Source organism: Podarcis tiliguerta (assembly GCF_965153285.1).
Source record: "Podarcis tiliguerta genome assembly, chromosome: 8".
NCBI lineage: Eukaryota > Metazoa > Chordata > Lepidosauria > Squamata > Lacertidae > Podarcis > Podarcis tiliguerta.
This window is the reverse complement of record NC_139541.1, coordinates 49,226,756-49,253,679: the sequence shown is the minus strand read 5'-3', so window position 1 is coordinate 49,253,679 and position 26,924 is coordinate 49,226,756. Positions and strand designations below refer to the sequence as shown.

The window sequence follows — 26,924 nt, the reverse complement described above, 5'->3', positions numbered from 1 at the left end:
GGAACATTTAAGTACTACTGTGCATGAATACTAAGAGCTGTTAAGAGAGAAACTCTTGTCTATCAGTATTTAGCATGCAGCTAAATACAAAAAGCTTTTTAGTGGTGGAAAACAGCAACAATCATATTTACCAATTTAGTTGTATTTTGTATTAGGTTTTACAGCTAAAAATATTCCTTTTGTGAGCTTGGTTGTAGTAAAAGCTAATTCTTCATGTTTTAAAACTGTGTTATACAAGGGGGTAGGTTGCTTGCTTATATCATTGCACTGTGGAATTTTGATGTATTAAAACTGCCTAGAACTTAGTTTTACTTTACTACTTTCTTTTTTCTCCCCCCTTCCCCCCCTTTTTAGTTTCTACTTATTTCTTCAATGAGATCTGTGTGCTCACTACCCACTACTGGCTGATTTTGTGCAATGTTCATTTTCTTGAATTATGGCACTTAAAATATGACATTTTTGTATCCACCATTGTCTTCAAGTGCATTGTTTTTATGAAATTGGTAGAGAAAGTTCCATGTTTGAAGACTGAGGCATCATAGGCAATAAGCACATGTGTTGTACTTGTTCTTCATAATAAGACAGCATACCCTTTAGGAGTTGTGGCTGCTGGGTCTGCTGCTGTGGACCTATGATTTTAAGTTCATAAATGGTCACAATTATTCTAGCTTGTGCAGTGCTACTGTTCAAACAGCAGTATGATTTTTCTTTTCAATTTGACAGAAACATTCCCATTGCAGCTGGTTCTTATGAACCCCATCTGTTGTAACAAAAAAGTAGATAGTTGCCTTATAGAGAAATTGCATTGATCTGAATCCTCTGATTTTTGTCCTGAACATGTTGCCTGTCTTTTTAGATTTCACATTGGATGTGTTTGGATGTTGCAATAAACCATTGCTTATTGTGATGGGGATGAGCCTAGGAAAGATCATGCACTTCCCCTCCTCTTAGTGCCTCTGGTGTAGTTGCAAGGAGGAAGCGTTCATTTCCATTTTGATTAACTGCAAGTCACCATTTTGTCAACACTCAACAAACTGTGATTAGTCTTAACTATAGTTTGTTAGAACCAAACCAACTTCATACCAAATCTTAGTTTAGGGTTTTGGATGAGATGATAAACTGTGTATAACCAAAAAATGAAAGTAAAAGCTGATCTCCTTATGACTGCATTGGAAGAGAATTGGGCAAACCAGAGGCTTATGTACACATGTTCCTGTCACAATAAACCATTGTTATAGTAACATCTGGTTTATTGTGATGTCCAAATATAGCCGTTATATTATTTTAATGGTGAAAACTAACAAGTAGAAAATGCTTGACACTCATTCAGACTTAACAATTAATTAATTAAATTTCTAAACACCTTTCATCCAATAACCACAGGGTGGATTACAATATAAAAACACAAAAAATAGATAACATAATAACCAGCAAAAAACAAACATATTTTGCTCTTGAATACCACATTGTTGGTCAAGCATGTTAAATTTTGCATAGAGTTCCATTTAAAAAAAATATATCAGACTCTGCAAAAGCAAATAGTTAACGTTCCTAGGTTTGCTGTACATTAAAATTACCTCTCACCATAAGCAGGAAGCTTTATATTTTATGATATCCTTAAAGTTCATGTGAAGCAGCCTTCTATAACCTGGTACCATCCAAATATTTTGAACTACAACTCAAGTCAACCCCAGTCATTATCGGCCGTAGTCGGGGTGAAGGGTGATGTAGTTGAAAAAAATCTGGAGGGTACCAGGTTGCAGAAGGCTGCATTACATCAAAATGAAACTCACTTATTTTTATAACATATCCCCAAAGCCACATAAAATTCTTCATGTGATAGCTAATGTAAACTTATACAGTAGATTAGTTTTATAATCTGCTCTAACAATATTCATAATACCTAGTACAATTGCTCATTGGTTCTCATGATAGCCATATTTATTTAAAAGTGTATTCATATACCGTATTTAATCCAAAGGTCTCAGTGTGGGCAACACAAGTTAAATAAGTTAAATGTGAGTATAATAATCTCAGTAAAAACACAATATATCAAACAATATTCAGTTCAATGACCTCCAAATGATTACATAAAAAGCTATGACTAGGCCCTGAGCGTTGTTTTGTGGAAGTACTAAAGATGATAGTTGATGGACCAAAGAGTGTTGCATTAATTAGGAGTGGTCACCATCACTATTATATAATAACAACTGTGACCTACTCTTGAGCAAATTCTGCCATTCCCATCAGTCAAGCTTATGCATGATACGTGTATTCGAAGCTTCCACAGAAACCTAAGGCAGCAACTAGTTTTTTAATAAGATTGTATGGGTAGATGTTCCTGCCAACCTAGCAGTTCGAAAGCACATCAAAGTGCAAGTAGATAAATAGGTACCGCTCCAGTGGGAAGGTAAACGGCGTTTCCGTGCGCTCCTCTGGTTCGCCAGAAGCGGCTTAGTCATGCTGGCCACATGACCCGGAAGCTGTACGCCGGCTCCCTCGGCCAATAAAGCGAGATGAGTGCCGCAACCCCAGAGTCGGTCACGACTGGACCTAATGGTCAGGGGTCCCTTTACCTTTATGGGTAGATGCTATTTGACTGACAGTCTTAGACTAATATTTTAATTACAATTTTGTTGTTTTAGGGATAAACATCCAGACAATATTTGACAAAATGTTACTTATTAGCAATTTATTCAATATCTCATTCATAGTGATTCTAATGTGACATTCTTGGCATTCAAAATACCAGTATATTTACAATGCAGCTCATTTGTATATGTAAGATAATTGTATCAAAGGGTATATACACTATTAAATACTTTCATGCCACATTTGTCCATGTCTTAAGAACCTTGAGAATCCTTGCAGGCTCCAAGCTTGTAACACATGTGCCTCATTTGGCAATCTATGTAGATTCTTGGGTGTGTTCCGATTCTGAGGCATGGCTCAATATTTAATCTAAATAATAAATAGCTTATGAACCTGATTGAAGTTACAGTAAGTGTGTCATTTTCTGTACTTGAATGTAATGATACTACATATCCTTGTGTTGAAACACCAAATTCAAATATTTAATCTTACAAGTGCGGACCTGCATCAAAATGTTGCAGTATATCCTCAGTCCTAAACAAGAATGCTTCGGTTCAAGGCTCCAGCAAAGAGGAGCCATGTGATGTTGAGAGTTTGCAGAGCCCCTCCTTTTTTTCTTACCTTTCCTCCACAGTACCTATATAGTAATAAGGCATTCAGAGCTTATTGCCAGCCCAGAGCCCAAGTGCTTTATTGGCATAGGTTTGGGGGTAAATATTATGCATGGAGAAGGATGCTTTTTAAAACAACATGGCATGCATTTCCCTCAACTCTAATGGTCACCTTTAGGATACACGGGCTCGAATAGGCCAGAGCTCCTTTTGTTTCTCTCTCACACACCCCTTAAATACTGCATGGCTCAATCACCCTCAGTCATTGAATTAACTGATGGATTCACACAGACTACCTAACACACCCACCTCAGCATCTTTTATGTCCCCTGGTGCAGAGATTCAATTATTTGAATTTGCTATTAGAGGGGTTGTGTTTAACAAACTGGAGATCAGGAGTGTGACCTTTTAGCATTGAAATCTGTGCCCAGCTATCCTGGCAGAGATTTTAATGTATATTAGAATGCTTCTAAAGAGTTCTACTCTGTGCTCTTAATGAGCTTCCTAAAATGGATTTTGAAACTTTTTTGAAATTAGATGCCTGATATGTAGGTCTTGATTTGATGGTATAGTAGCTATTTCACCTATTCCCTCTTTGTTGTGACCATATAATGAGGCATTATTGACTTGGTGTGTGATAGAATATTTCTGGTGGCTGTCAGTTTATTAACTTGGGACATAACCTGAAAGTTTTATCATTAATGACATTTCTATTTTCTAGCCCTGTTAACTATAGCTGAATCTTAGAAAGAATTGCAGATTTTTGACTACCTTTCTATAACAGTCTTTATTGTCTGGGATCCATAGCCATAAATTTGAAAGGCGTTCAGTATTTAATGAATGCTGAAATAATTAAAGAATGGCTGATACTTAAATGTGAACTTTGAATTATTATAGCAGTCAGTTCTTTAAGCATTGGGGGGTTCTTTTATCGGGTCACCACATTAGGAAAGTAGATGATGATGGAACAAAATATTAATCTCTTTTAAAAACCAAAATAGTGAATGTGTATTTTTACAAAAATCAGTGAGAAGTACACTCAAAATCAGGAATTGATTTAGTTGTGTTATTCAAAACAGTCGGGTTTTTTATTTTAAAAAAAGACAGCGGCTGCCTATAAAGACTGGCTTCTAACAAAACTTTAAGAAATGCTCTTGGCTGCTTATCTGCAGCTGCAACGTTTGAATCAAAATGTTACTTTCAGTATCTATGTTCATTTCCCATCCTACTGCTGTACTTCCTCTAGTGAGTTTGTATAGTGTACATTAATCTTGTGTGTGTTCATTTGTTGCTGGTGATGGAGACAGCTTGAGATACATTTTCTTTTCAAATGAGAATTCACAAACCTTTGCTTCACATTGTGTTTCCCTCATTATACAACTGTGCAGAGTTAAGGCTTTTTATTTATAAGTTGCACTTAAAATATAAGCACCCCTTAAAACATTCAAACCACTTAGTCAGACTTGCACTGTAAACCAGTATAGAATTTTCAGAAAGTAAAGTATTGATTATGTGTTGTATCTTATATCTGAGACAGCCAATGGCAAATGTTGTCAAAATGAAATCAGATGTTTGTAACTTAATATTTAAGAAAAATGATGAGTGCATGTTTTTTACTTTGAGCATTCTTAGTGCTGCTCAGCTCTAAAGACATAAACTGATGTAAAAATAAATTTCTGCCTGCATAATTTATGTAATGTCTTGCTCCCTGATCCTGTTTGTATTGATTTTTTTAAAAGGCTTTTGTGGCCACAGGAACCAATCTGTCTCTCCAGTTTTTTCCGGCCAGCTGGCAAGGGGAGCAACGGCAGACACCAACCCGAGAGTACGTTGACTTTGAAAGAGAGGGAGGCAAGGTAAGGACAAAAAGTATAGATTGTGGTTATACAGGTATATATCACAGTGGCTTTAAAATGTGAGCTAGAGGTTTATGATATAAAATGAACTTGTAATAATACACATTGATATTTCTTTATTTTTATGGTGGCCAGTTGCCTATTGTTTCTTTAAAATCATGCAAAAAGTATATGATACTATTACCATACATGTTGTGTAAATGTGGCAACAGCTTAGTGGCTCCTAAATGGATTTTGCAGTATGCCCAGGATCTCGGGAAGGAGAGAACATTTAGCACAAAGAATAGAATAAAATATTGCTACTGCTTTCTAATACAGTGGTACCTCAGGTTAGATACTTAATTCGTTCTGGAGGTCCATTCTTAACCTGAAACTGTTCTTAAGCTGAAGCACCACTTTAGCTAATGGGGCCTCCTGCTGCCACCGTGCCACTGGAGCACGATTTCTGTTCTCATCCTGAAGCAAAGTTCTTAATCCAAGGTAATATTTCTGGGGTAATGGAGTCTGTAACCTGAAGCGTATGTAACCTGAAGCGTATGTAACCTGAGGTACCACTGTGGTTTTCATGCTTTATAATAGTATTCAAATGTGTTTCACAATTTTTAATTGATACTCTAAGGCCACCTAACATATGGCATTTTCCTAACGCAAATGTAGAAAGGTCTGTGTACAAAAAACCACACCATCATGTGTAAGACATTTTTGGAATATGTTAGCATTCAAAAATAAATTAATTAATGTATCCTTGGTCTGTACCCTTTTTCCTAGAGATGTAAAAGTCCAGAAAGAAACTGGATTTTTATTTTTTATTTTTTTTGCAGCGGGGTTTCCCAGGCCTTCACATCTTTAGTTTTTTGTATACCTGTATGTGAAGAAAAATGTATGAATCAGCCCTTCAAAGAGCACAGTAAAACTTATGCATCTCAGACAGATAAGCAGACAATTGAAAGTTGAAGTTTTGTGTGCATTTTTATAACTCTAAAAATAGATATTGTGTGTTCGGTTTTGTCTGCAATGGTGACATACTGGCATATTGAAGAGTTTGGTATGGTCACATTATTCTAGATAAAATCTACACAACATGGAGTTGTTTAGATATCCTTGGGCAAGTTCTTCTCATCCTAGTCTACGTCACAAGGAAAAACAACAACATTGCACCATGCATTTTAGTATTTTGGGGTAGGAAAACTAAATTTAAAAGGTAGATGTGTTTGAATATATTTTCCATTAGTTACTGTACAACAGTGGTTGCCAACCTTTTTGGGTCTGGGGCACATTTGGAATTTTGAGGAAGTGCCAAGGACACTAGTCACAAAATGATTGCCAACAGGGGTGTGGCTTAATGCACAATGGCTGCTGCCTTCAGAAGAACAGGAAAAGAAAAGAGACGGGAACATAGAATGGTTCAAATATGAAGAAAACTATTCAACTGTTTTTATTAAAATCTTTGAAAAACTTCCTTCTTTTCCAGGCTTTGTTAAGTCTTTCTTATGCTGTATGTTGCTGGTCTGCTGTTGTAGATTAGAGATAGCAAATAAAAGATAACTGAATCCAGGAATCATTTTCAATTACTAAAGCCAGCCATGAATAGGCATGGCCACAAATAAAAAGATATACTTAATGCTGGATGGCATTAAGTAATTTTTTACTATCTTTTTTGAAAGAATTTTTTAGAAATGCAAGGAGTGCACAGAAAATACACTCTACAAACATCAATCGCCCTCGTTGAATGCCATTGTACATCTATTTCATTCATTCTTCCTATGTCAAGAGGCAATACAAGTTCTATATCGATAGCTGAATAGATTTACAACACTCGATTTATTATCTATTCCTGGTTCAAACTTTTTTTGTACTGAGCTTTACTGTGATGTTTTGTTTCTGCTTTGTCTTAATGATGACATATATTTTAATTCTGTGCATTGCCCTGATCATGTTTATAAAGGGTAGCCTAAAATTTTTTGAAATAAGATAAATGAGTTTCCTTCAAGTTTTGCCTAAAATGAAGTTTAAATAGTGAATATAGGGCTTTCCACATCAGAGGAATTGTGAGGGAAGCAAAGCATTTAAATAATAGTAAAATGTATTGGGGAGGAAGTCCTGCACATTTCATCACTAAGGATTAAAAGAATGCTTGCCTTCTGTTGTAAACTGGCAGATTTCAACTTCAAGTACAGAAATATATATATATTGACTTGAATAGTATTTAATATTTAGTTATTGTCTGAGTATATAGTTGGATAAATAAAAGCACTGAAGCAACAGAAGCTTACTGTTGGAGGCTGAACTGCATGGAGCAGTGTTCTGATCCAGTATGTCTGCTCTTTCATACATCCTTGTCTCTATATGAATATATGAATATTTATGGCTGCTGGCTCTCTACATGGCTGTTGGACTGGTACAGGCTATGTATCTTGTACAGCAGGCTTCCCCAAAATGAGCACAGGACAGTCCTGGAAGCAAAGGTACCTGTATTTTCTGTGACACACCCATACTACTGGTTGTGCAAGTCATGTGAAAATACAGTTTTGGTATGAAGAGGTATTGTGGTTTGTATCCTGAAATACTAAAACTGATAAATCTGGCTAGATATACTGGCAGTTATGTGAGGATATAAGTGATAAGTCCTTGAGAAAGGAAGTGAGAGATTACCACTTTCTTGAAGTTTAACTCCTACTTCATTTCACTCATGGTGGTAAGGCAGTTCAATTCAGTTTTGTTCCTAGTAGTACTCTCTTGTTTGTATGGGGATGTCATCATCCCCAACCCACAATTGAATGCATATAGCGTAAAAGACAAACAGGCAGCTGAGCTTGTGGAATAACCAATAACACAATGGCCAATACAGCCGTACCTTGGATCTCAAACGCCTTGGCTCCCAAACAAATCAGCTCCTATTTTTCCAGTTTTTGAATGGTTTCAGGAGTCGAACGGACTCCTGGAACTTATTCTGTTCAAGAACCAAGATACCACAGTACAAGCAAACTTTGGCATAAGGAGGACATGACGATTTCTAGAGAATGCACTTTTTTGCTTCTGGCCTCCTTTCCTAAAACTTGTATTTTTTGTGATTCTCGAAGCACTGCTTTCAGACTCATCTTTAGGTTCTTGCATTAGGTTTTAATACAAACTTATTGTAAAAAGCCTACAAGTAAATGCAATTTTAGTAGATAAAAATATTCTGCTATCCAGTTTTCTGGATGTATATCATTACTTCAAAGTGCCTGTGTTTAATGTATCCTTCAACATTGGGAAATGGCATTAGGGCAGCTTCAAAGAACATTCAACAAAGCAGGAGCAAGGAATGTGGGAAATGAGGCAAGGAAGGGATCTAGCTATGGTTAAGAAGAAAGAGAATGCATAGCCACTTGCATTTTCCTTCCAGAAAAGCAAGAGGCATTATCGCAGTTCAGTAGCACATTCAAGCCATACAAAAGCAGTCAAGGGGAGTGTGGCCTTTGCGAGGCAGGTGTATCCTATAGAGTCTCCCAATGGCCAAATAGAGAATCCTGGAGGGCCACATATGGCTCCAGGGCCTGAGTTATAACATGTCTGAAAAAGAGTGGCATTGAGCAGCCTCTAGGACTGATTCCAAAGAGCTGAATATGCAGGGGGTGCCATGCCCACCCAGTTACAAGAAAAATGTATCCTATAACTTTCCCCTGAATATGAAAAAGCTTTTTGCAAAGCTTATGGGTCATTCTGAGTCATGTCCATTAAGTGTCATGATACAGGGCTAAAGCCAAGTCACAGGTACATTTCACCCTCTCAAAATTAATTCCCGTAAGGTGATCTTACTCTTGCTACAAGAGGGACAAACTTGTACTTTTCAGGAAATGCAAAAACAGAGTAAGGTGAAGGTAAAGGGACCCCTGACCATTAGGTCCAGTCGTGACCGACTCTGGGGTTGCGGCGCTCATCTTGCTTTATTGGCTGAGGGAGCTGGCGTACAGCTTCCAGGTCATGTGGCCAGCATGACTAACCCGCTTCTGGTGAACCAGAGCAGTGCACGGAAATGCCGTTTACCTTCCCACCAGAGTGGTACCTATTTATCTACTTGCACTTTGACGTGCTTTTGAACTGCTAGGTTGGCAGGAGCAGGGACCGAGCAACGGGAGCTCACCCCATCACGGGGATTCGAACTGCTGACCTTCTGATTGGCAAGTCCTAGGCTCTGCGGTTTAACCCACAGTGACACCTGTGTCCCAAAAACAAAGTAGTTGGATTTAATTAAGCCAAGATATGCTTGCCAGCTGGCTCTAGTCATTCACTGGAGATGATTTGATTAATGGCTGAATTATAGGTGTTGCGTGCATTAGATATGGCACTAGATTCCGGAATTAATTAGGGCAATTGCAGTCTCCTCCTTGTGGCAGGCATGTGTTTAAACCAGCACTAACTCACACAATAGGAACTTTCCCTGATTCACCACAATGACACACTCAGAGCAAAGCCAGTTCTCTCACACAGCTTCAAGACATGCACAGAGTTCCAGCTGTTCCAACCTACTTGTCAATACAATTCAGACTCTTAACTCTTTGGCTTCCCAAGTTAATAGTTAATGTATTTGTACAAGAAGATGCAGGTATGCTGCCCTGGAAGGGTGAAGTTGTGTGTTATATAATTACACTATTCCTTTTAGCTCTCTGTAGCCTTACACTTTATGCCCATTATGATCAGGTTCTGGAAACTTTCAGCTATGGCTTCATTAAATGTGCAGGTACCAAAACATGAATAAGGCAAGAAAACATCCTCCTATCTTCTCACTCAGTCCTTCAGTTATCCTCTACCCCACTAGTTCTATTGCTTTAAAAATGTTGCCATGGTTTGCTATTGGGTGGGGGGTACTTTCAACACCTCATTCAGTATTTCAAAGGTCCTGTGTTTTCCCTAGCTTCCCCTCCTTTCCTCCTATGTAGAATGAATATTAACTCTTTGGGAACAGGAGATAGCCTATCTGCTCATGATTGTTGTTATTCGGCATGAGAGAAAATCTATAAATCCAAATAGATATGTGGCAACAGTCTTTGGAAAGCTGAACTGTGGAAAATCCAGGAAAGGAAATGGAGTTTGATGTTACTCTTGGCAATTTCACTTTACATATGTGCCCTAAATCCATTTTTTTCTTGATAAGCTGGCAAGTAGGTGCTTACTGGGAGACTGCTGTGTGCTTGGTGGTAAAATGATTTCTGCTTGAAGGAACACGATGTTCTGAAACTGTTTATCTTTCCTTTTTAAGACAAGATGCTGTAACAATAGTGTTTTCCTTCGAGGAATCCCTTTGCTGTCTTTTCACTAAAGAAAACCTACTTAATCTTCCATTCTTAGTAGTCAAAATGTCTCCTCTTGAGTGACATTATTCCAGAGCTGTGTAGAACATTGGCTATTCCTGCGTGGTTTGTTGTCCAGATGTATGGCAGAATGCCAGCTGGCAATCATGGTGGTCTTGCCATGAATAAGTGCTTCAGGGAAAACATTGCAATTCATCTGCAGACTTCTATTCATTCATTCTTCCTACCTACCTCACTGAGTTACGCTACTTCATTTATTTATAGATTAGAAAAAGCAATTTTAATAGGTTTTAATTACAATTCTATGTTACACCACTTTTACAGACTGAAAAATCAAATGCATTTCCTTGCTAGTTTCTATATTGAAAGCATTTGTTGTAGTGGTCAACACAACATTACAAATCCCTTCTGGCTGTCTCTGTCAGTGTTATACATACAGCCGGGTGTATTTCTTATAGTTTTAAATCATGATTTTGAAGACTTTTGAGTTCTTTTTATCTAGCTGGTCAAAAAAACAAGATATACACCCAGCACTTCTTTTCTAAAAAATGTTTAGGGGTACTCTCATTTTCCTACTCATATTGAAATACTGCCCATCAATGAGGCCAAATTTAGATTCACAAAATGTTTAGGGGTATGTGTACCCCTGCATCCCTGTCCCTCCAGAAAAAAAGCACTGGATACATCTATTTGGCTATTTGGCTGTTTGGCTTTTTCCTTTTCCTTTTTGTAACTTCTCTGTGCTGACTGCAGTATGGCAGCATGCTTCATCTAATAGTATAAATTAAACATGGAAACTTTTGGCATCACACATTAGGGTACTTTTCCAGTAATGATACTTCATTATAATGTATCTCAACATAAAACAATTATAATTATTCCAAGATGTTTCAGTTCTGTCAAAGCTACCAACTCCAGCTTATTAAATAATAAAATTCATCCTTTTGAAAGACAGTATTAACAATACTTGCTTAACATCAGCCACCAACTGACCATCTAGTAATCAACATGTTTGATCATATAGTTACGCTTTGGAAGTATTTTTCCTGTTAATTTGATATTTCATTTAAAAAATTCAAACAAAAGAAAGGAATGCCTTTCTCTATTGTACAAATGTCATCAGTATTTAATACATACAAACTTCCTTATTTGTGAAGAATTAAAAACACCACCCAGCCTATTAAGCACTGGAACAGAGAGTTGGAATAAATAGACAATTCCCCCAACAGAGGGACGAAGAAAGTAGTGTCCCTCAAGGATCAGTATTGGAAGCTCTGCTTTTTAACTTGTTTGGTAAATGATCTACAATTAGGGGTAAGCAGAAAGCTGGCAACGTTTGTTGATGGTACTGAATAGTTCAGTGTCATTAAAAAGGGACTGTAAAAAAACTCCAAAAGACTTCTCCAAACTGAGTGAATAGACTGTAAAATGGCAAATGCACTTTAATGTAAACAAGTGTAAATAGTGCATGTAGGCAAAAAAAAATCTTAATTTGACATGTGCATTCATGGGGTCTGACCAGGAATTAGACCTTGAAGTTGTAATAATGTAGATGCTTCAATGAGCATGTTGACCCATCATGCAGCAGCTGTGAACAAGGAAAATTCCATGCAAGGGATTATTAGGAACTGAATAGGGAGGCTGCCATTATGCAGTGGTACCTCTGGTTAAGAACTTAATTCGTTCCGGAGGTCCGTTCTTAACCTGCAACTGTTCTTAACCTGGGGTACCTCCCGTTGCCACTGCGCTGCTGCCACAAGATTTCTGTTCTCATCCTGAAGCAAAGTTCTTAACCCGAGGTACTATTTCTGGGTTAGCGGAGTCTGTAACCTGAAGCGTATGTAACCTGAAGCGTTTGTAACCCGAGGTACCACTGTACAAATGTATGGTGTGGCTGGGTTTGGAATACTGTGTACAGTTTTGATCAGCAAACCTCAAAAAGGATATTGTAGAATTGGTACCGTAAGTGTTCCAAAAAGGGGAGGGGGGAATCAAGAGAACAGAGGGACTCCCTTGTGAGGAAAGGTTACAGAATAGGGGGCTTTTTAAGTGAGTAAGCAGTAATGGTATAGAAGTGTATAGTACTATCATTTCTTGCATGCAGGTAATATTCCAGGGATGGCGTGTATATGCAAAAATGTTTATACCTGAACAATCCCTTGGAACTGTCCCCACGTAACAATCTTTGCCTTCCAAGCCTTATTTACTGAGCTCTGGGATGTTTTGTTCCCACGAGAGCAGCCCAGAGCCCACTTGAGAATATCCCAGACTCCCAGAGCCCAGTAAGCAAGTCTGAGAGTTTAAAAGCTTTTTCCATGAGAAAACCTGACACAAAATGAGCTTTTAAGCTCTTCAGTTTGTATGCAATTTGTGGGATTTCAACTATGCAAGGTTGAAAATTGTGCAAGCAAATTGCGCACAAGATGTGATTGTACTGTATACATTTACTCGTATGGAGAAAGTGGATAAAGAAAAGTTTTTCTGACTCTGCACTAAAATTCATGGACATCCAATGAAGCTGAAGATTCAGGACACACAAAAGAAAGTTCTGTTTAATGCAGTGAAGGAGGCAGTTTTGGCAACTAACCTGGATGGCTTTAAAAGAAGATATTTGATGGAGGATCAAGCTATCAGTGGCTAGTAGCCATAACATAAAGCCTATGTTCTTGCTCCAGAGTCAGAAGCAGTAAGCTTCTGAATAACAGTTGCTGAAAACCACAGGAGGGGGAGAGTTCTCTTGTGCTCATGTCATGCTTGCTGGCTTCCTATAGGCATATGGTTGACCACCGTGTGAAGAGGAAGCTGGACCGGATGGATCATTAGCTTGATCTAGTAGGCTGTTCTTAGATTCTTAAATACCATCTCCCAAGGACTTAGGGTGGTATCAATGGGATTGTTTATTTTTCAACAAACATGTGACAGAGTTTAGGAGGATTATGACTTGCCCAAGGTCCTGGCACTAGAAAATGTTCCTAGTATTTGAATTAAGGGGTGAGTGTCTCCTTGTGTCTGTGCTGATATTATAGGAAATGATCTTATGTTCTGCTATTGTGAAGCCAAGTAGAGAACTGGGCTTATAATTAGAAAGGATTTGTTGTAATCTTCTGATAATCCTTTAAAAGGGAATCATGATTTAGTGGCCTCTGGCAAGAAAATTCAGAGTGGAAATTACTTTTGAAATCAGGGTGTTAACTTCATTTCCTTACCTAGCCCCTAATAAGATTCTAATACAGTACAACTGTCCTTGAAATAAATGCCAGTTCCTTACATGCTACTATGTTCAGATTCATTGTTTGCTTGCTTCCTGAGAAAGTGGTCTGTTGCCCCCAAAGGCTAATGTCTCAAACTCATCAGTATGGTAAAACCATGAAATTCATTTATACTAAATGCTCTTATTTTAGCTGAGATTCCCCACCCCCCATGGCTGCAAAGTGGAGTTACTCTATAAACTAAAGCTACCCTTTCAATCTAATAGTTGGGTCACTATTGATAAATTAAGCTACGTAATGAATTTTTCTTCTCTACTGTGGATAAAATATACCCTAGTCCTTCCAAAGTGTAATATGCTTGGGGGACCTTGGGGGATATCCAGTATTACTCATGCTTAGAGTAGACATATTAATATCAGTGGACTTAAGTAAATTACATTCATTAATTTCAGTCGATCTGCTGAGTAGGACTTAGTTGTATATCACTTCTTATATTCTATAAAGTATTATGAAGTATATTATTATACTTTAACTTGTTGACAGATATATTTCCCAGTCTGTTTCTGTATTGGAGCTGTTGTTAATATGTTTTAATTGTTTTATTGCTTGTGTGTTTGGTGTCTAGGAAACTTTGGGGTGATGGGCAGGATAGAAATTCAATAAATAATCACTCGTTGGTTCACTTGACATGTTTATAAATTATTTATGCATAAATTTATTATGAAGTGTCTAAAATGGTTATGTGATGAATAAGGGAGTATTAAAAACTCTACTTAAAAGGCTTGTTGAAAGAGGTAGGTCTTCAGTAGGCTCCAAAAAACAACAGAGATTAAGCCTATCCAGTATTTAATGGGAAGGGTTTCCAGTTCTTATATCATGCAGAATGGTCCTCCTGATAATATGATATCTTCAGGATGTCCTTCCTTGCAGAGCATAGTGATTGATTGAGTATATCAATATGAGACTAAATTTTACGTATTCTGATCTCAATCCATATAGGGCTTTAGACATCAGAATTGATACCTTGAACTTAGCCTGGCAGCTAACTGGCAGCCAGTTTAATACTTTTCAACAGTAGCATAACATGGCGATAGCCAGCCCCAGTGACTGCAACTGGTGTGGGTCCAGTTGCGACCATGTGGAGATCTCTGGATGCCAGGTTGGCAACTCACATCTCCAGGTTTCTTAAGCAGGTAGGCAGAAGAGCTTATTTGTTGCATTTTTATCTCACCTTTTTCTCAAAGGAATACATGGTTCACCCCCCTCCTCAGTTAATGCCTATAACAACCCTGTGAGGTAGGTTCAGATGCTGTGACTGGCCCAAGGTGAGCTTCATGATTGAGTGGGGATTTGAACCCTGATCTCCCAAGTCCTAGTCCATCACACTAACCACTACACCACACTGGCTTCCCATAATACTATTGGTATGGGTGACGTTTAGTAAAACTACATCATTTGAGTATTTGGTTACTGGTATTCGGTTACTGGTATGATTCAGGGGCAGGTGGGATCAACACTGAAACTTAATTACTGCTTTACAAGCAGACAGGCAGTTTACTATGTGCTTATGAATAGGGAAAGTTGCATGTGATGAGAATTGGGCAGTGACTCACATGTGAGTGCCTTCTACAAGAATGCATGATGGGCATGTTTGCTGGGAATATGATTGAAAACAAATTTCAGTGCAGTGGTATGTTCTTGGCTTTCTGTTTCTGTGTGGTGGCTGTTAGTATGCTGACTCACTAACTGATGGGTGGTAACTGGTGAACTACATACAATCTGACTTAGAAATGATTCAGTTGTCTTCCTGAAAACACTTCCGTGGTAACACTGCTATCTTGTGCCAGTGTTTTCATGTACACATTTGCTTGTTCGTTCCCACATTGATATTTCCAGTTGTAACTTATATATCCTTGATGAGATAAGGTGTTCATCATTCTTTATGAGGATTTCCTCAAATTCTTCCTAAATTGGCTAGCTAAATTATTGGGGGGGGGGAGTCTGATTTTAAAAAATTCTAATCAAGGCTTCTTTGTAATTTAGATCTGTTTATGATAATAATCATGAGTAAATACTGTTGCCAATGCCATTAATTAAATCTCATCAAGTACAATTTATTTTCCTTCTTTTGAATTTTGTAATCACTCTTTTTATTGTGGATTATCTGCAATCTATACAATGGGAGATTTGGGTGGATTTAACCTAGAGTTAAGGTCATTTCAATTCTATCGGAAGTTAGATATTAAGGTGTCTTCATTGATTAACAGAATTAAGCACCTATCAGCATATTTGCAAGTGTCCTCAGATGTAGCTGATGAAGAATGAATTGTTAAAACATCTTTGTACAAGTACATTTTCATTGGCTAATTATTTTTGAGACATACCAAAACTATTCCCTCATTTTGGCAGCAACTGTCAGGCAATGGCTTATAGTGATTTGGATGTGTGTTCAGGTAACTTTATTTGATAGCTAGTTTATTTTCAAAGATTAAATTGGCATGGTGAGTGATATGACAGCTGCAAACCAAAAATAGTCTTAGAAATGAAGAGGAAACAGTTTTTTATCTTAAAAAAGGAAATGTGGTCAAACGGCTTCAGCAATAACAGCAGACAGTTTTGCTTCTTACAAAATGTGCCCCCTACTTTCCCTGATAGAGGAAATTACAATAACATGATTTAAAGGGATGTTTGGAGGAAGAAAAAGTCAGAGCAAGGGTTCACTAGAGGTGGTTTATGCACTTGCTACAACTGGCAAGAAAGTTACAGGAATTTCAAGTTGAGGAGGGATCACTGTAGGAATGGGTAAAATATTATTCTACAAGTTTAAGAGACACACATTTCAATATATTCTAGTTTGTAGCAATATTATCAGGCTAAAACAATCAGAAAATATATGTCCTTCAGACAGAAACATGCAATGGAGTGTATGTAAGAGCATCAAATAAAATAAAACCTATTAATCTCTCTCTTTTGCATGTGTAATCTTTTCACCATAGTCAGTACAGTGGACACTCAGGTTGCGAACATGATTCGTGCAGGAAGCACGTTCGCAACCTGCAGCGCCGCATCTGCACACTCGCGGGTCGCGATTCAATGTTTCTGTGCATGCGCAAAGCGCGATTTAGCGCTTATGCACAAGTGCCGAAACCCAGAAATAACCCGTTCCAGTACTTCCGGTTTGGTGCGCAACCCAAAGCATCAGTAACCAGAGGTATGACTGTAGCTCTGTCTGTTACTTTGTTCCTTTATTTCTTGTGTCAAATGTATTCAATTTCCCCTCCTCTTGTTCTTCAGGCTCTCTGTTCTGTCTTCCCATTTGTTCTTCTTTTTCATCATTGAGTTCAGCAGACACCACACACACAAAGCAATTTATCTGTTTTATATAAATACCACCTTTTCTCCAAGGAGTTCAAGGTGTCATACATGGTTCTCCCCATTCAGTCTTCACAGCAACCATGTGAGCGTAGGTTAGACCGATAGATAGTGGCTGGCCCAGGTTCCCTGTGATTTTCATTACCCAGTGGGGATTTGAACCCAGGGCCTAATCCAACACACTAACCACTGCATAACTAGTGACTTACTGACGTTGTTGCTGTTTGCAGCATGGACAGTTGACTGAAATAGTTTAGAACCGATAGCAACTCCACCACTTGTCTCTGGATCTACAGAGGGGGATAATTTGTACACCATTTAACAAATGAATTGTCCCATTTTCCTCCCTTCCCTATAGCTGTTGATCTCATGTATGCTGCAGGTGTTCTCATGTAGAGGTGGGGAAGGAGTGCAGGTATGGTTATTCAGAAGTATTAGTAGCATAATAATCTGATAATAACATGATTATCAGCATGCTTCACTGTTAGGCTCCCTCCCCCTTTCCAGTCTTGTTTGCTTGCATAGTAAAAAAAGTTCCCTTAATAACTTTCCTGTTGAGAGAGGCACAGTTAGAAATTGAACTCAACTGATCTTGGCAGACATTTAATGCTCCTACTGGCAGGATCAGTTTCAAAAACAATCACAACTCATTTTTCATGCTGTCTTCACAACTGTTGGCAATGCAAACAGGGATTTAACTCCCACTCAAAATATAAACGCTGTAATCTGTATTACATACTACAGATCTCATTTCAACCTCCTTAGTGACAAGTTAAAGGAAAGCCTCCGAAAATGCATTTTACCATATATATTTCCACTTAATTGTTAGGCCCTGTTAATGTCACTTAATGCCTTCTGCAGGTGTGTCTCTAACTATGGAGATCAGGTTCATGCCACCTGCCATGCAAGAAGACTGATGGATCAGACCAAAGTCCTGTCTAATTCAGCATTCTGTTCCCACAGTAGCCAATCAGGTGCCAACCAGCAGCAACTGGTATTCAGAGATATGCTGCCTCTGATACTGCAGATAATATATAGCAATGACTAATAGCAATTGATAGCCTATTCTTCTATACAATTTCTCATCATGTTGTAAAGCTGCCCAAGCTGACAGCCAGCTTGGCCTATAGAGTAGCCTGATTGCTGTCTCTTGATTTTGAGAGGCAACAGTTGTACAGATTAGGCCTATGTGTTTTGGGCTACATATGTATAAACTTCTACAGTCATACCTTGGGTTACAGCAGCTTCAGGTTGCCTTTTTTTGGGTTATGGACCGCCGAAACCCAGAAGTACCGGAACAGGTTACTTCTGGGTTTCGGTGGTCGTGCATATGCAGAAGTGCTAAATCGCGCACTTGTGCACAGACGCGGGTTGCAAACACTGTGGGTTGCGAACATGCATCCCACACGCTTAAGCCGGGGGTAACTTAGCTGTGTCACCTTGACTGTTTTGCAACTATTTGGAGGCAAGAGTTTTTACTTACAAGCAGTTTCTGGGAACATCATTTATTGTGCCAAACTCATTGCAAGGATAAGCTCTTTCAGTAAAGCATTCAAGATTTGAGCAGTTTGGGGAAATGTCCAAATGTTAGAAGTATACTCTCCTACTAAGAATTCCTTTACTTTACATCTAATTGGCAAAATGATGTGGCCACTTGTATGTGCATGGTATATTTGCATAGTTGTATGATATTTGCAAGAAGCAAAAAACTATAAATTCAAAATCTAAGTTCACTTCTTTCAGTGACCGTTTTTAGTGCTACCAGGTGTCACATATTTGAAGCTGATAAAAGTTGCAGTGTTCACGATGGTAGTTCTACATCTAGAATAGTGTTATGGAAAGCAGATGAGAAAAAATAGATAGCTCCATGAGTAATTACGTAAGAGAGCTTGTTTTGGTCACTTTCTTGCTGGCAGGTTAAAACAATATTTGGATATAGTGAAAATGGGGAATACCCTTTTAAGGCTCATCAAAGTACATAACCATTGCTGAATATAACAGGGATTTTCTCTATTCCTCTTCCCTTCTCCACAGCTGTTCCCTCTCTAGCATGCAAATTACTCCCTGCTACCCTTAACTGTGATTCATTGTTATGTCTACACAGATTTTAACCGTGGTTAACATTAACTGTTGTGTGATTATGGTGTAGGATTTGAAGCTAACTTCATTGTTGGCAGTTAATTATGCTCAAAATAATTTGGCACATGTGACTCATGACTTAAATAAATCTCTACGTATGCTGGGTTGAAAAGACTTCATTACAATGGTTGGAGTAAGCTGATTGAAAAAAACTCTTCCTCCACCATTGGTTCCCTTCTTTTCAGTCACACTCCTTTTTCTTTGATGCTTCTCTCCCCCACTCCATACAGTGGTCATTTTATTTTACTTATTTGCCAATTTCCTCTCATGCCTCTTTTGCTGCCACCACTACATATCTGGTAGCTGAGCTGAAAAAAACTCATGATAAGGTCTAACCATTTGCTGCTTTAGGTTGTCACCATCTTTTCCAGGTAGACCCTGCTATATTAAACCTACCATGGTCATATTGGTTGGGCTTTTCACCTGCCACTAGAGGTGGTGACAGTACCTCTGCTGGTGCAGAAGTAAGGGGAGGACAGGTAGGCAGACAGCAAGGAAGGGGGAGGGAGCTTAGAATCTGGTGACCTAGTCATGGCACAGACATACTACTTTCAGTGACTGGGTCAGCCCTGATTGAAACTACCATGGGTATGAGGTTTGTTTTGGCTTTCAATGTGACAAATAAATACAATGTTGAACACTATGTGTTTTTATTAATTTGCTTTTATATTACATTTTCCACTGGTATGCTCAAAATGGCTAACAAAATTACAATTAAATATACACAATGTCTTTGCATGTCTTGGTAAGCCATGAACACACAGATTATCCCCACTTCACTCCTCCTCACTACTGAGCAAGAGCAAGAAATTATGATCTTTGGCTTAGCAGAGCATATGAAGGCTTATTCTTAGCTTACTAGTTATAGTCTGTTTGAACGAAACAAACTATGATCCTCATTTCACAAGGAATACTAAGTTAAAAGTTGTAGTTAATTGCTCTTCATACTAACAGGGAAGAGTGAAATGGGAGTGAACTTTGCATTCACAGTAAATTATCAGCCATGGCTTACCTGTAATGACCATGAGTGTTGATTCATGCCTATGCAAACAGTCTGCATTATCAGTATATGTCTTCTTATATTTCAGGTCTACCTAAAAGCGCCTATGATTCTTAATGGTGTTTGTGTTATTTGGAAAGGCTGGATAGATCTCCAAAGACTGGATGGCATGGGCTGCTTAGAATTTGATGAAGAACGGGCACAGGTAAAGTAGGGAGCTTCAAACTTCTCAAATCTCAGTTATATTGTGAAGCAAAATTTGTAATTTTGGTATGCAGCACTTTATAACTTTGGATGAGGAAATCGTATAATGAGAAATTGAAAGCATAAGCAGGATCAATGTTTGGATTTAGTTGTTGCATCTTCACATATGATCAGCATATTTCAGTCTGCCTTTTGGTCCAAGGAAGAAGTCTCCCCACTCTCCACTGTTTTCCTTCAAAGAAAAGAAGATAGTAGAGAGTAGAAAAACTTCTGTCATGTTCTTTCAGTTTCCCTTGTTCTTTCTAGGAGGTCTGCCTTTGGTCTTAATTTCTTTATCTTTTCCCTTTTGTGCTTCTGAACTTCCTTGTCCATAATTTAAAATGCATGCAAACCCTGTGCTTTCTAGTTCCATAGCCATCCTGCTTATTCTGTAGTTAAATGGAAGGAAAACTGAAGCTTGCTTATACCTACTTGGGTAGCAGTAGGTTCACTTGCACTTGGGGCATTGAATAGTCATGGTGTACTTTAGTGGTTATTAAACTAATCATGCATTTGTCTGTGATAACTGATAATTCTTAATTAAGTTACCCGGAAAATTCGGCAACATAAAGCCTCTTATTGACCTAGACCTTGTATTAGGCTTTTCTTTGATGCTTCCATCTCATTCTCTTTTCTCAACTTTGGCCCTCCACCACCTCTTTTTCCTATAGTTCTGTACCTAATCCATGCATATTTTATCCAGGCCACTCCTTCTTTTGTCTATGATCTAGCTTTCACAACTAACCTAGCACGCCTGACTCCTCACCTCCTCTGTCTTTTCATCCCATGAAATGCTAGAAACTGAAACAGTGGCAGAGGCAAGGCTCACAGGTGTCAATAAGTAGTTTTCCTAATAGAAAAATAATTGTCTTTGAATATAATTACACAGGAAGAGCCTGCTGGCCCATGTAGTTTGGCATCCTGATGCCCATGGGAAACCCACAAGGCAGATTTGAGCACAGGACACTCTTCCCTCCTGTGGTTTCCAGCACGGGATTTTTAGAAGTATTGCTACCTCCAACTGCAGAAGCAGAGCATACCCATCATGGTTGGTAGCAGTCAGTAGCCCTCTCCTCCATAAATTTGTCTAATCCTCTTTTGAAGCTAAGTTGTTCTCCATAGTTGAACAATGCATGGTATGAAGTAGCACTTCCTTTTTTCTGTCCTGAATCTTCCAGCAACCAGCTTCATGGGATGTCCATGAGTTCTAGTGATATAAGAGAGGGAGAAAAAAAATTCTGTAACCACTTTCTCCATACTGCACCCTATTTTATATCATCTTGCCTCTTTTCAACAAAATGAAAAAGTCCCAAATGCTGCAACCTTCCCTCACAGGGGAGTCACTTCACCCCCTTGATTGTTTTGGGTACCCTTTTCTGAACCTTTTCCAACTCTACAATATCTTTTTTCAAGTAAAGTGATCAGAACTATACCCCAGTATTCCAAATCTGTTCACACCCTAGATTTACATAATGGCATTATGATGTCCTCAGTTTGGATTTAATTACTAATTAAAATATTTGTGCAGTTCACATCTATTTCACATAAAAGTCATAAAACAGCTTCTACCTGTGAAATGAATTCTTTTCTTAGAAAAAGAGGGCTTTTATTTAATTATGGCCTTTTATTGAACATCCTGCTTTCAGCTGTTTGGGTCTTGCTTCTCTATTAAAAGATATTGATTTTTTTAAAAAATAAAATAAAATCAGATCCCTGAAAGACCTTGTATTATGCTGTTCCAACATAAAAATTGCCAAGGAGAGATGGAGCTGCTACTTAAAAATAGATCTTAATGAAAAATTTGCACATTGCCCTTTAGTGCATGCTGCTTGGGCCTAAGCTGATGTTTATTGATTGACAGATGTTTGTATTAAAACTAAGGCCACAGGGGGAACTCTTCCACATCATTTCACAAAATAGCTTTAGGGTGCAGGAAGTGCCCTAGGCAAAAAAGGCAATTTGACATTCTCTCACTACAGACATTTTATTTTAAAATTTAATGTACTTAGTCCCTTGATATATTAAAATGTAGCTGGATTCTCTGGAGCAGGACTTATTTAACCTGCACATTTTTGCAAAGCCACACTATTAAAGGAAAATCATCATGCTGAATGTAGCATGCTGAACTTTGACAAATGTAGTTTAAAAGTTTTGATTATTTAAAAAAAAACTATTAAAAGAGACAAGATGAAGAAGAAAGAGTGTAATTCTGCCTGGGAAAAGTGCAAGAGAATTTCACTTTATTGCATATTGTTAGACAAGTAGTTCTTTAATATAGGTCAATTAGTTTGTGGGGAGGACCAAAAAAAGAAACTTGAACAACCTCGCTGCAACTATTAGAAATAAGTGTTCTGAAGAACATTTAGAAATGTCTTTAAATTTTAAAACTTGGTGGAAAATAATGTAACTTTGGTGTATGATATTTCTAGACTTACTCTTTTTGTATTCTGATTTGCATATTATATTGCAATTCATATTTAAGTACATCATGCTGACATGTTTTCAGAGTCCAATATCTTTTAGTGGGTCTTAGTTATCACCTTTTGTCATATTACAACATTTACCTAACAGCTATCTATCTATCTATCTATCTATCTATCTATCTATCTATCATCTATCTATCTATAGAAGGTGCTATCCTCTGCTCACATGCAGAAGATTCACATAGAGCTTCTTGGTTGCCTCTCTTAATGCTGCTTTGGTGACATAGGCCCTTCCTAACACCCTCTCCCTCGGTGGCCTCTTTATGGCACAGCCTTTTTCCTCAGCTGGCATATTGCCAATGCCACGCACTGTATTGTCCTGTTTCCTGTTTTCAGGATGAGCAGGACACCATGTCCTCTTCTTTCTTCCCTCTCTAATGATATGGTATGGGTGCTCTGAGAAAAAGCACAGGGCTCTCTCTAGTCATCTGAACAGGAAGTCTCTATGGTTCTGAGTCAATGTGAGGAGAGGAAAAACACTAGGACTATCCGGCAGACCCTTCCTGTGCCATTTCAGCTAACCATGAAGCATTGGCAAATGCCTGCTTCTGCTGGCCAGCAGCAACACCAGCAGAGTTCCAGCAGCAGAGCCATTGCTTCCAACTGGTCTGAGGAAGGGTGGTTTTCCCTTTGTCCTCAGACAGGGAGAAGGGGGAGCTGTTGACTGATGACGATGTAACAGCACCTGCTGCTCCCCCTTTCCCGTTTTCTGCTGAGGCTTTCAGTACTCTCTGTAATGCCTATAAAACTTTGAAGATTTCTCTACCCAAGCATTTTTTTTTGGGGGGGGGGAGGCTGAGGAGGAGGAAGTATTTGAAGTGAGGGCTACCCCTGATGTCTAGCCAAATGTCCTTTTTCCTTCCAGTTTTAAGAAGACCATTTCTATAGGAGTGGGCCAAACCTAATGGGGTGCGCTATTGGGCTTGGCTCCTAAGAGGCTTTGCTCCTTGCCAGTGTGGTGTAGTGGTTAAGAGCGGTAGTCTCGTAATCTGGGGAACCGGGTTCGCGTCTCCGCTCCTCCACATGCAGCTGCTGGGTGACATTGGGCTAGTCACACCTCTTTGAAGTCTCTCAGCCCCACTCACCTCACAGAGTGTTTGTTGTGGGGGAGGAAGGGAAAGGAGAATGTTAGCTGCTTTGAGACTCCTTAAAGGGAGTGAAAGGCAGGATATCAAATCCAAACTCTTCTATATAGCATGCTAAAGTTCAAGGTTTCTTTGGTAGATGCCCCATTTCCCCTATTACTTCTGGCCTGGTGGCTGCCAGAGACATAGGTATGATTTCCCCAAGAATGTAGTGGATAGGTGTCCTGAAGTCTTTCGCCATAGGGCACATGAGGTCATGCCTCTGGTAGTGAGGGGCATTGCCGCTTCTTCTGTGGTGGCATGGTGGGCTTCCTTTTCACTGCTTGAGGAGGTACCCTGTGGTTGCCATAATCTCTGCCAGGGTCTTCATAAACCAAAGAAAGATTTTGCCTTTAGGATGGATGTGGGGCTGGATGCCATGCAGTTTGCCACCAGGGCTATGGCTACTGATGTGGCCATTGGGAGTCACCTGTGGCTCAAGACCTGGAATGTTGATGCAAAATCCAAAACTAATCTGGCAACTGGACATTTATTGTGGGAGGGAATATGTGGGGATCCTCTGGAGGAATATCTGATGGAGACCAAGAACAAGAAGACACTATCTTCAGGGTCTAAGGAGGAGGAGAGATGTCACTTAAAGCAAATCTTTTTGCCCCTTTTGGGTGCTTATGGTCCCCCCCAAAAATAGCAGGAGCCAGTGGTACCAGTGCAGGGAGCAGGGAGAGGCAGAGATTTTCCTCTTCGTGATTCTGCATGATTAGTAGCTCATCTCTTTAGGTGGTCTTGTTGCTCCGTTTCTTTAAAATAAAGACACCTAAATCCAGTGGTTGCCTTTATGGTGTGGCAAAGCTGCCCTCCCAATACTAGCATTAATAGGATAGGACTGCACAGGTACACCAACAGAGCAACTGCAGTGCTCATGCTGGTGTGCTCATGCAGTCTTAATCTCACCAAAGTCTGCCCCATATAGTTAAGCTATGTCAGTGTTGGGAGGGCCATGCCACAGCCCACTACTGCCTAAATGATGTCTAGAGGTGAGCAATTGGAGAGGTCTTCCCCCCAAATCAGTGTAAAGGTGCTTCTTGTGTGACCCTGTACTTTTGGTTGGTAGCAGGAAGATGCATTGGCACAGCAGGCTTTTGAAGAAGCTCGGAGAAGAACTCGTGAATTCGAGGACAGAGACAGGTCTCATCGGGAAGAAATGGAGGTGAGAGTTTCACAGCTGCTGTCAGTTACTGGTTAGTACTCTACCAAAAATCTAGATTTTTTTTCTCAATAAACTACTGCCTGGAGCATGTTGCTAAAATCTTATGTTTTATTTTGATGTTGTCATTTTAATGAATCCTGTTTGGGTTAAAAGCATATTAGTACATTAAGGGTACAAATTCTTCAATCAGTGCAATTTTGCCACTTGAAAGTACATAGCTGCTGATCTTAGAATCCCTAAAGTTAAAACATATTTTAATTTAAAATGATCTAATCCAGCATTGATAACTTTCACCTCTTGGACAAAATAATTCAGACTGTGTGCCCTATTTCTGCATATGCCACAGTAGTTACTGCATATGATAGAATTTTGCATTGAATTATGTATGTACATTGTTAAATAAATAACCAAAGTTTGTCCTATCAATGGTACAGTAGACTGGCAGATTTATTTTTTTATAGAGCAATGGGGGGAAAGAGGCAAATGTACATATCTGTTGGGCAGTATACACATATATGGGACGTGGGTGGCGCTGGGACGCAGGTGGTGCTGTGGGTTAAACCACAGAGCCTAGGACTTGCCAATCAGAAGGTTGGCGGTTTGAATCCCCATGACAGGATGAGCTCCCGTTGCTCGGTCCCTGCTCCTGCCAACCTAGCAGTTTGAAAGTACGTCACAGTGCAAGTAGATAAATAGGTACCGCTCCGGCAGGAAGATAAACAGCATTTCCGTGCACTGCTCTGGTTCGCCAGAAGCGGCTTAGTCATGCTGACCACATGACCCGGAAGCTGTACGCCGGCTCCCTCAGCCAATAAAGCGAGATGAGCGCTAGAACCCCAGAGTCGGCCACGACTGGACCTAATGGTCAGGGGTCCCTTTACCTTTACCTTTATACACATATACATACATACATACTTGGGAAGTAATACTTGTTTAAAAATACTTCAAAACCAAATTAAATATTTTTCCCCTTGTTCATTTCCCCCAAACTTTAATACATTTTTAGAAGTAGTCTTGATCACAGAGTAAATGAAAAGATTATCTTGGCTAGCTTCAGCATTGGTTCTATTTTCATAGAGGGAAGATATAGAAAAGTTTCTTTTAAAAAAAATCAAACCATGAAACACTGCTTTTTTCACATACATATACAAAGTAGACCACTTAAAGTCTGGAACGATGAAGATTGAAAGTTTCATTGTTATAAATCATACCTTGAGCTGCTGCAAAGTCTGCATGTATATAAATATATATTTAAATCATGCATCGTTTAAATGTCTTTAATAGATACCACATTTGAGTTCAGTGAAGACAGAGAAACCCTTGCAATACTTTGTCTGCCCCTACCAAAAGAGAGGCGCCAGCCCTTGGGAAGCATTCAGCCAAACCTTAGCAGCATATGAAAATGATCAGAATTTATTCTTTATTTATACAGCTTTCTTTCCTAGAAAAGATGTTCCTTTATTTTATAACATGCTGTGCAGCATTTTTTTAACTATTAAGAAGCCAGTAGATTATTACATCTGCAAAGAAATCCAACAAAAAATTCTTACTGAATCATTCAAACATAATCAGTCACATTTTGAATTTTATTTTATCTATTTTAAAGGATAAATCAGCTGAACTGTTCTGGATTTATTAGAGCTACTATTGTTGATTACCACTTCAAGAAACTGCAAAAACATTTTTTTATAATCTTGCGTAAGTGGAAGATTTCACAAATAAAATTATAAGAGCATGTTCAAATAACATTTGTATAAAATAGCAAGTCTCTTTTTAAAAAATACAAGACTTACTTGAAAGGAGAAAATAGATGTACAACACAAATAATATGGAAAC

General features: G+C 38.8%; 1 protein-coding gene across 4 annotated transcripts in view; it reads left to right on the top strand.

Moving 5' to 3' along the window:
- Nucleotides 1-26,924, top strand: part of CBFB (core-binding factor subunit beta) — a 43,133-nt gene that overhangs the window by 8,774 nt on the left and 7,435 nt on the right. Inside the window, exons 4-6 of one of the 4 annotated variants that reach the window (XM_083452733.1) lie at nt 4,943-5,059; nt 20,159-20,275; nt 24,996-25,088. In XM_083452733.1, the coding sequence (XP_083308859.1) occupies nt 4,943-5,059; nt 20,159-20,275; nt 24,996-25,088 (327 nt within the window). Of the gene's footprint in view, nt 1-4,942; nt 5,060-20,158; nt 20,276-24,992; nt 25,120-26,924 lie in introns of all 4 variants that reach the window. The other 3 variants (XM_083452735.1, XM_083452732.1, XM_083452734.1) reach the window with 3 other exon arrangements.